This window comes from Zea mays, chromosome 1, assembly GCF_902167145.1.
Source record: "Zea mays cultivar B73 chromosome 1, Zm-B73-REFERENCE-NAM-5.0, whole genome shotgun sequence".
Lineage (NCBI taxonomy): Eukaryota > Viridiplantae > Streptophyta > Magnoliopsida > Poales > Poaceae > Zea > Zea mays.
Window position 1 is genome coordinate 51,051,971 of NC_050096.1, and position 10,989 is coordinate 51,062,959.

At 48.1% G+C, this 10,989-nt stretch overlaps 1 protein-coding gene across 1 annotated transcript; it reads right to left on the minus strand.

Annotated features, from left to right (window-relative positions):
* Window positions 1-8,604: 8,604 nt before the first annotated feature.
* Window positions 8,605-9,397, minus strand: LOC107548108 (uncharacterized). Its single transcript, NM_001323064.1, has one exon. It carries the CDS (start codon window positions 9,192-9,194, stop codon window positions 8,892-8,894), a length of 303 nt encoding a protein of 100 aa, NP_001309993.1. The 5' UTR covers window positions 9,195-9,397; the 3' UTR covers window positions 8,605-8,891.
* Between the last annotated feature and the right edge of the window lie 1,592 nt (window positions 9,398-10,989).

Genomic DNA, 10,989 nt, shown 5'->3' on the forward strand with positions numbered 1-10,989 from the left:
ATGAGTACGGAGTTGTTTTGCAACGCCTAGTGCGAGAAGCTAAAAAAATGCTTTGTGTTGTGCTGCCTTTATTTTGCTGTCCGATTATATGTTTTCACCTTATTAAAAAAAACAAAGGGCCAGCCAGGCTGGGCCGCTACAAGGCCTAAGGCCGAGCAGCCCACCCAGCTGGCTGGTAGAGAGGACGCACGTTTCTAGGGCAAAAGGGAGAGACAGCAGAAGGAAGCAAGCGAGCGGACAGAGGGAGAAAGGAAGCGGGAGGCTGGCGGCGGCGCTCACCGGCCGATCTGTTTGGCTCCCGCCGAAATCCACGCCAACCCCTGCGTAACTTCCTGGAGGTCGGCTCCTTAAAGAATGGGCACTTTCTCCCTTCCGGTATCGCACTGTGAGACTCGCTGCTCCACCTTTTCTCTTCCTGCCCGTTGATACAACTGCCACCGCCATTGCTTGCTGTGGCTGCCGCACTTGTGGAGGATTGTATTCCTCTCTGTTGGATTTAGAGGTGGCACGGTGCTGCTAGGTTGCGTACTGTATTGCACGGTGCTGCTCGGTTGCGTACTGTATTCCTCTCTGTTACTGTGCTTGGGTACCTGTGTGGTGTCGTGCACTCTGGCTGGTCTCTATCCACCGTGGCCTGGTGCTTGGGCTTCCTGCTGCGCGGTGTTCCTCTTCTCGGGCTGGTGCCGTGGACGTCTCCCTCGGCTCCGGCAGCGGCTCTAGTATCTTTGTCAACCTCCCGCCGTGCAGGCCCGGACGTGGGCGGCAGAATTGGTTTTCTGGAACAGAACTTCGTGTTCGCTGAGCTGATCTTCCCACGTAGGCAATCTACGTGCTGTGAGTTATTCGTTGCCTCACTTTATTTACTGTTTAATTTTGTGCAATCTGCTAGTATTAAATACTTGGGTGTGATTGCACTGTTATGGGCGGATTTGTGTGCTCGATGATGATAGCGGTGTAGTGAGACAACGTGACAGTCTGGATTTTAGTGTATTATCATTTTCAGCATTGATATTATTTGTGCCTAATTAAATCTCTTTGTTGAGGCTGTTTACCTGTGTTAAATTCTGTTAATTTATTTAGTACACAGCTCCTCTCTATCAGTATTTATATTTGATTATTAGGCTTATTACATCTGATCTAAAACCCTTATTTGGTAAGATATGACTGTCACGTTAGTCGAGGATCTCTGATCACCTTTTAGCGTTGGAGGTCTGTTTATTACAGCAACCCGCTATTTTGAGAGCAATAGTTTAAGATAAACAATTATGTTTATTTGTTTAATCTGCCTTCTTCATCTGCAAGCCATGTTTAATTATGAAATGGACCTGTGTAGCTATTTTACATGTTTACATGTCTTAGAATTGCTACTGTTCATTGCTGCTATAATTTCATATGGTATTTATCTGAGTTATATGATTGTTTTATTCGAAATTAAAATATTTAATATATATAAATATGTAGAAAGCATGTCACTTATTTCTCTAAATTTACAACAATCCAGAAAACCAATTCCTATAATGGCCTCCAGTTCTGATGTCATTAAGCCTGAAGCGTTCGACGGCGCAAGCTTTAAGCGCTGGCAGATTAAGACTCGCATGTGGCTCACTGACCTAAAATTGTTTTGGGTAGTGACGTCGGCTGTTTCCCAGGCTGCATCAGATGATTCTGATGATGCAGCGAAGGCCGCCGCACTAGCGGAGAAAGCCAAGTGGGACGAAGCCAATGAGGCATGCTTGTCTCGTGTGCTGAACGTTTTGTCGAACCGCTTATTTGACGTGTACTCTGGTTTTACCTCCGCTAAGGGTCTATGGACTGAACTTGAGAACGAGTTCTCTGAAGTTGACAATGGCAATGAGTCATTCACAACGGAAAACTACCTTAACTATAACATGGTTGAGGGAAGGTCTGTTATGGAGCAGCTACAGGAGATTCAACTCCTTGTTAGGGACTTGGTCCAATATGGTTGCGTCCTACCAGACAGTTTTCAGGTGAATGCAATACTGGCAAAGCTCCCGCCTTCTTGGCGAGACTTTGTGACTTCACGCCGCCACATGAAGAAGCAAATGACTCTCACTGAGTTGTCAGCTGCGATTAATGTGGAAGAGCGTGCAAGGTCCAGTAACAAGCCATCTCAGGAACTCCAGGCTCACGTTGTTGAGAAGGGTGGAGATAGAAAATTCCAGAAGAAGAAGAAGAACCCTCCACAGAAGAATCTGAACCAACCTAAATCCAAAAAGATGAAGAAAAAGGAGGACTTTATCTGCTACGTTTGTGGAGTCTCCGGGCATACAGCTCGGAGGTGCAAACTTAGGAAGGGAAAAGGTCCTCCACCTCAGCGCAAAGAAGGGAACGTGGTGGTTAATTCCACCCCAGGGTATGCACCTCAGGCCTTTATGGCAAGTCCATCAGATGACTGGTGGATGGATTCCGGTGCTACTGTTCATATTTGTGCTGATCGATCCATGTTCTCTTCATTCCAAGGATACAACAGCACACCAGTCTTGATCGGAAATGGTGTTCCGGCAGCAGTTCGAGGTACTGGACAGGTCTACCTGAAGTTAACTTCAGGAAAGACGCTCGTGCTGAAGGACGTACTCTATGTGCCATCGATGAGCCGGAACCTCATATCAGTGTCGCTGTTATGTCGACAGGGTCTCAAATTAGTGTTTGAGTCTAATAAAGTGGTCCTGTCTAAGTTTGGTACTTTTGTTGGAAAGTCATATGAGTCAGGCGGTTTGTTCCGTCTTTCTGTTTTGAATAATCATTCTTCTTACCATGTTAATGTGGTCTGTAATAACGATTCCATTAATAATATATGGCATTCCCGTTTGTGTCATGTGAATTTTGAGGCCATTAAGAGATTAAGTGACATGTCTTTAATTCCTGAATATAAACATGTTAAAGGTGTAAAATGTGGTATTTGTGTGCAAGCTAAGCAGCCAAGAAAACCGTTTCATACGGTTGAAGGCAGAAGTACCACTCCTTTAGAACTAATTCACTCAGATATCTGTGAGATGAATGGTATAATCACAAAAGGCGGTAAAAGATACTTTCTTACCTTGATAGATGATGCTACTAGGTTCTGTTATATTTACTTACTCAGAACTAAAGATGAGGCACTAGAACACTTTAAGATCTATAAGACTGAAGTTGAAAACCAGTTAGACAAGAAAATTAAAAGGCTACGGTCTGATAGAGGAGGTGAATACCTTTCCAACCTTTTTGATGAGTACTGCAAAGAGTGTGGAATCATTCATGAAACCACCGCTCCATATTCACCTCAGTCAAATGGGGTAGCTGAAAGGAAGAACTGAACAGTGTGTGACTTAGCTAATGCTTTGTTACAAAGTTCGGGGATGCCTGACATCTGGTGGGGCGAGGCAGTACTCACAGTGTGCTATGTCCTGAACAGGGTGCCGCCTCGCAACCGTGAGGCCACGCCCTATGAAGGATTTAAAGGAAGGAAGCCAGATCTTTCACATCTTCGGACTTGGGGCTGCCTTGCAAAGGTGAATGTCCCATTGCCGAAGAAGAGAAAGTTAGGCCCTAAGACCGTAGACTGTGTCTTCCTGGGTTATGCACATAACAGTGCAGCTTATAGATTTCTAGTGGTCCATTCCGAGACAAGCGAAATCGCTGTAAATGTAATAATGGAGTCTCGGGATGTGACATTCTTTGAGAGCATCTTCCCTATGCGGGATAAGGAAGTAGTAGCCCCAGATGGTCCATCTCGGACATATTCTCTACCCTCGAGTGTCCATGACCAAACTCCAGATTTGGAGTTAAGGAGGAGTAAGAGACAAAGGACTGAAAAGTCTCTGGGTGATGATTATATTATTTATCTAGTGGATGAAGAACCACGCTCCCTCACAGAGGCATATACATCTCCGGATGCAGAGTACTGGAGGGAGGCTGTCCGTAGCGAGATGGATTCAATCATCTCGAACGGAACTTGGGAGATAACTGATCTCCCAGCTGGTTGCAAGCCTGTGGGCTGCAAATGGATCTTTAGGAGGAAGAGGAGACCCGATGGTACTATTGAAAAGTACAAGGCCCGTCTTGTGGCTAAGAGTTTTACTCAGAAGAAAGAGGAGGATTATTTTGATACTTATTCTCCGGTGGCTCGATTGCCCACAATCCGTGTGCTTCTGGCACTGGCTGCTGCTTATAAACTTCTTGTTCATCAAATGGACGTAAAGACAGCATTCCTAAATGGAGAGCTGGAAGAGGAAATTTATATGCAGCAACCAGATGGATTTGTGGTTAAAGGACAAGAGAGCAAAGTGTGTCGCTTGATTAAATCCTTATACGGTCTTAAACAAGCTTCCAGACAATGGCATGAGAAGTTTAATAATACTCTGACCACTGCCGGGTTTTGTGTAAACAAAGCCGACAAGTGTGTGTATTATCGCTTCTTTGGGGGCAAAAGTGTCATCATGTGTTTATACGTTGATGACATATTGATAATTGGGACCGATTTGGAGGCTATCATGGAGACAAAATTATTCCTCTCCAAGAACTTTGATATGAAGGACTTGGGTGAAGCTGATGTTATACTGAACATCAAGCTGATAAAGGGTGAGGATGAGATTACTTTGTCACAATCCCATTATGTGGAAAAGGTTCTGACTCGCTTTGGACATATGGACTGTAAACCAGTCACCACGCCCTATGATCCATCCTACACGCTCAGTAAATATGAAGGCGAGCCTGTGAACCAGCTACTATATTCGCAGATCATCGGATCTCTCATGTACCTGAGCAGTGCAACTAGACCAGATATCTCATATGCAGTATGCAGACTGGCTCGTTATTCGGCCAGTCCAGGGGATAGACACTGGGTAGCCTTGTACAGAGTGCTTCGGTATTTGAAGGGAGCGATGAATCTTGGTATTAAATATACCGGTTTTCCGTCAGTACTTGAAGGATTCAGTGATGCAAACTGGATCTCTGACTCGGATCAAATGAAGTCTACAAGTGGCTATGTGTTCACTTTAGCTGGTGGGGCCGTGTCATGGAGATCGTCTAAACAATCAGTGTCGACACGTTCCACCAAGGAGGCTGAATTAGTTGCACTTGATTCAGCAGCATTGGAGGCTGCATGGTTGAGAGACCTGTTGTCAGACCTTCCAATGCTAGCAAAGCTGATACCGGCTGTCCTAGTATACTGTGACAACACTTCTGTGTTGCTGAAAGTGAATAGTAGAAAGGACAACCAAAAATCCTCGAGGCATATCAGAAGACGACTTGATTCATGCCGACATGCTAGAGAGACGGGTGTAATAACCGTAGATTACATCAAGTCTGGAAGGAACCTTGCTGATCCTTTCACCAAAGGACTGGCTCAAAAGCCAATCCAAGCAGCGTGCATGGGAATGGGACTCGTACCCTGTTAGCGGTTTCAACTGCGGATAACTGTCCTGTGTGACCGGAGATCCCGAGATCCAGGCTCCAGGAAATGAAGCACTGTGGAACCAAGAGCACAAAAGATAAAGAGTCTCATGAGCTGCTGTGCTCTGTCTGTATGGCAGGTTGAGCGATATGCTCTTAATGAAGTCAATGCTATAAGCAGGGAAATTGTCCTACAGAATTTTCTTAACGATTTCACCTATATGAGCTGACTGTGGGGTCGCAGTCCAGGAGAGAATGGGTTTTTCTCTCTAGTGAGCTCATGAATAGATATTAAAGGGCATGACCGTAACGCCCTGCCCCGTAAGAGAAGCAGATAATCTGCCTAGTACTATGTGCCTTTTGTGCGAAGATTCTCACACTAGGGTTTGTGGATCAAGGCGTAGTCCTCCGCTTACTCGTGCAGGGTTGGAGTACACTGGGATAGGCTTTGGTTCAAACCTAACAAGTACCTCTGCTGAAAAGTAGTATATAAACAGTACGGGAGCTCAATGACATTGATCAGAAAATAAGAGTGAAAATGGTGGGGATTGCTGTCCGATTATATGTTTTCACCTTATTAAAAAAAACAAAGGGCCAGCCAGGCTGGGCCGCTACAAGGCCTAAGGCCGAGCAGCCCACCCAGCTGGCTGGTAGAGAGGACGCACGTTCCTAGGGCAAAAGGGAGAGACCGCAGAAGGAAGCAAGCGAGCGGACAGAGGGAGAAAGGAAGCGGGAGGCTCGCGGCGGCGCTCACCGGCCGATCTGTTCGGCTCCCGCCGAAATCCACGCCACCCCCTGCGTAACTTCCTGGAGGTCGACTCCTTAAAGAATGGGCACTTTCTCCCTCCCGGTATCGCACTGTGAGACTCGCTGCTCCACCTTTTCTCTTCCTGCCCGTTGATACAACTGCCGCCGCCATTGCTTGCTGTGGCTACCGCACTTGTGGAGGATTGTATTCCTCTCTGTTGGATTTAGAGGTGGCACAGTGCTGCTAGGTTGCGTACTGTATTGCACGGTGCTGCTCGGTTGCGTATTGTATTCCTCTCTGTTACTGTGCTTGGGTACCTGTGTGGTGCCGTGCACTCTGGCTGGTCTCTGTCCACCGTGGCCTGGTGCTTGGGCTTCCTGCTGCGCGGTGTTCCTCTTCTCGGGCTAGTGCCGTGGACGTCTCCCTCGGCTCCGGCAGCGGCTCTAGTATCTCCGTCAACCTCCCGCCGTGCAGGCCCGGACGTGGGCGGCAGAATTGGTTTTCTGGGACAGAACTTCGTGTTCGCTGAGCTGATCTTCCCACGTAGGCAATCTACGTGCTGTGAGTTATTCGTTGCCTCACTTTATTTACTGTTTAATTTTGTGCAATCTGCTAGTATTAAATACTTGGGTGTGATTGCACTGTTATGGGCGGATTTGTGTGCTCGATGATGATAGCGGTGTAGTGAGACAACGTGACAGTCTGAGTTTTAGTGTATTATCATTTTCAGCATTGATATTATTTGTGCCTAATTAAATCTCTTTGTTGAGGCTGTTTACCTGTGTTAAATTCTGTTAATTTATTTAGTACACAGCTCCTCTATCAGTATTTATATTTGATTATTAGGCTTATTACATCTTGATCTAAAACCCTTATTTGGTAAGATAGGACTGTCACGTTAGTCGAGGATCTCTGATCACCTTTTAGCGTTGGAAGGCTGTTTATTACAGCAACCCGCTATTTTGAGAGCAATAGTTTAAGATAAACAATTATGTTTATTTGTTTAATCTGCCTTCTTCATCTGCAAGCCATGTTTAATTATGAAATGGACCTGTGTAGCTATTTTACATGTTTACATGTCTTAGAATTGCTACTGTTCATTGCTGCTATAGTTTCATATGGTATTTATCTGAGTTATATGATTGTTTTATTCGGAATTAAAATATTTAATATATATAAATATGTAGAAAGCATGTCACTTATTTCTCTAAATTTACAGCATATTTGGTTGCCGCATGCAATAAACAATGAGTCTCTCTTTGGAAGTGAGAAAGCGGGCTTCTTTATTACGTTGCTATGTTGAGGTTATCGGAAGCACTGGAATGATGCAAAGGCAGACTTTGGTTATCGTTCGATACTCGCATTGACTCGTATACGAAGCAACAACAGACTTTGGTTATCGTCGGATATACACTCACGTTGGTTGCATACGCATTGATTCGTATGAAAAGCTAATTATGCTCGATAGCGACGGAAAGGGAGGTTTACGAAGTTCCTACTAGCCAGGCAGCCACCCGTTGGGGATTGACACCAGAGGTTGTGCCCCTGAAACGGCGTTTCATCATTATCCGGGCCCGTCCAGCTTCCACTGCCACTACCAGCAGCTTCAGGGAGGAGTTTTTTGCTGCACGGCACGGAAGACGGCAGGGGTGAATCCTTGCGTAGTTGCGTGTGTTTTGCTTGCCGTCGACAAACACCAGCGGCGTGTTGACCGGACTCTGGACTCTCGGAGCCTGGTTAGTACTTAGTAGCAGTTGGGGAGATCCGGCGTTGCTGCCGAGTGCCGACGCCCCGTCGACGAGCGGCGTCTCTTTGTATTTCGCATGCCGCCTTGGCGGCCTGGCACTATGGGGAGCATGATTGCTGCTTGCTTGGCTGGCAGCTGGAGCAGTTACTTACTACTAGTAGTACTAGGCTGGCCCGATGATTTTGGCAGGAACGCGAATGCGATGCGACTCGAGCCGTGTACTCGTGTGTGGTGTGGAGACGTTTGGAGCTGGCCCTTTGGATATTAATTCTTATATATACTTGTGCGCTGTGTCTTCGTGCGGTGCTGAGCTTTCCCGCCGCAACGTAGGCTGGCAGTGGCACATACAAGAGATCTCCACATACAATGGCAGTCGACTTTACTGCCAACAACAATAATCGAAACCACGACCTACCTGAGTAGCGGCAAAATACCGGAAGAGAGAAGATGTACGGTTGAGTGTGCATTGCAGGCCCAGAGGCTGAACCAACCCGTGGCAGAGGATCTTCCCAGGAATTTGGGCGACGGCGAGTATATGATCAGCTCCCAAGGAGAACGGGATAGGAATAGGACAGGACGGTACCACGAGGCCTTTATTACTGCACTGATACAAACTACAAAGTCGGTTCCAGAGGTTCAGGAGTAGTACGCTGGTACGCAACTGACTCGATACTTTAGATATTTTCGCGTTCCCACCACGCACCTACTTCCAATTTATTAGCAATCCCCTTCCCGCACTATCGCTACAGCACCCTGCTTCAAGTCAGATCTCAAAATGGCGGAGAACTGGCGCCCAAATACAATCACAGATCACATCCTAGTTACCATTGCCATGACAGTAACTCCACCTAGCCACAGCTGATCCACCACAACCAACACGCAGTAAAAAAAAAAACCCGAAGAGATCGGACGCCATGGGGACGGACGGAGGAATCATCACCCATACTGGCAGGCGGCAGCAGTACTTGCTTTGCTTGGCAGGCGGCGGCACTGCGGAGCCCATCGTCAGAGCGTGCAGCCGCAGCAGAGGAAGAAGCAGCACATCATGGAGACGAGCGCGACGGACTCGACGGCCGTGACGACGCCCCACAGCGCGGCGTCCACCAGGACCGGGACGTCCCGCACGAGCTCGGGCCACCGCCGCGCCGCCGCGCCCAGCTGCTCGGGCCGCGACCGCTGCCACTGCCACTGCCACCACTCCTGGACCTGGACCCGGAGGTGCGCGGGCGGCGCGGGGAGCAGCGCGGCCAGGCTGGGCAGGCCCAGGTCCGGCGGCCACCGGAGCATGGACACCAGGCGTCCCCCCATGGGCCCGCCGGGCCGAGCTCCAGCCTCCAAGCGAGCCGGCTGGTCCCCTTCCCTTTCCCCTCTCGATCCCGGCGCAGGGCGCGCAGCCTCGGCGTCGGTCGCCCGGTCGCCGCCGCGGCGGCTTGCTCTGTTTAAGTGGCTCGAGGCGCCTTGTGCTGTGTTGCTTGGTTGGTTTGGGTTTTGACACTTTGTTTCGTCTTGACGGGGCGATGATGTGATGGCGCTGTAACGTGTTCTGCTGCTACTTCCGTCTCCTTGTGTTCCTTCCGCCACGAGGACGAGGGGCGCATCGCATTTACGGTGGTGGGCCGGTCGGTGGGTGGGCCGGTGGGGAGGTGCAGGCCTGGCGCGCTCGGACTGGTGGTTGATGAGGGATCGCAGGAAGGAGGCCCATCCATTGCCTGATAGGGGTGTCCGGTCAACATGAAATAAGTAAGTTATTCGCTTGACTTTAATTTAAAATATATTCTACTGATTTTATAGTGTTTTGTCTTTATATATCATAGCTACAATAATTCGAACAACTGGTTTTTATCCTAAAACGAACAGCCTGAAATGTAGGATAATTTTTCGAAACTATGTGCTTCATTTACAAACAAAAGTGAGGACCACATTAGTTTCGGCAACATTTTACCATGCCACGTTTCAGTGGAGCAAACACTTGAGAAACAAATCAAGCTCGGAAGTACCTTATCTCCGCATCTCCTTATATCTTTAAAACACTTAAAAAACCCCTTCGCTGAAAGAAAACAAACCTTTTTAAAAATAAAAATAAGTTAGTCATGTTTATAATAATCAAACAGTTGTGGATGTGATCTTTAAGGCTATTCTCAATAAGAATTTCTTAGCACTCTTTTTCAACACTACCACATCATCAAGAGTACTATAAATTAGGAGTGAAACAATAACTCTTAATAAAAAATTTCACTTCAATATTTATAGATCGACATACCAATTAAATGCTGCAACTGAGTGACCAATAAAAGTTAGTAAAATATTATCGAGGATAAGATCCCCGGTACCTAGGGCCTATCAGTCAACGAGCGCACTAGCGAAAAGCATCTTGCAACTGAGGCCGTCGATCAGCTGGAGAAAAAAGGAAATATCTACCCTGGAAGCACCCGCCCCCGGGCGAACCTTGTGGCACCGAGCCTGGGGTCGGGCGTGGCAGAACTAGATAGGGGGGGCCTGGCGAACCGAGAACGACCCGCCGGCCTCGTTAACTATGTCTGGCATCGAGCCACGATAGAGGTGTCGGTCCGCCTCCCACTCATGGGTTACGAGCCCCTCGGGCTGCAGCACACTCATGACCTACGAACCCCTTGGATTGTGGCGCATATATAACCCTCGCACCTCCCCCCCGCTCTGCGGCGCACTCATGACCTATTGGGACTAGGCCTGAGTGCGTAGACCGCTTGCACGACACAACAGGACAAGCCGAGCCTCGGGCTACAGAGACCAGGGGTCGGCATAGCTCGAATGATAGCACTCGGGCCCCACGTTGCATGTGTCGTCCGCTATAAAGAATACGAGACAACCAGACAACCCCGAGGCCCACGAGCGCGCGTGGCTCCATGCCCATGGTAGAATGCTTGGTTTTACCATTGCCAGGTGACTCCGTCTTGAGGAAGCCATCGTTGGTTGACCCTCTCCTTGGCCTATAAAAAGAGGTCGGTCCCCATACACAAAGGAGGACAACCTGGGGCGAACAACCCGAGAGACGGGCATACGAGAAGACGCCCAGATGGACACCCAGACATAAAGACGACAGATCGACAGGAGGAAGGAGGACACA

What these genes read in the sequence shown, in the direction of transcription:
- LOC107548108 (NM_001323064.1), bottom strand. Translation starts at nt 9,194, where the DNA reads ATGGGGGGACGCCTGGTGTCCATGCTCCGGTGGCCGCCGGACCTGGGC.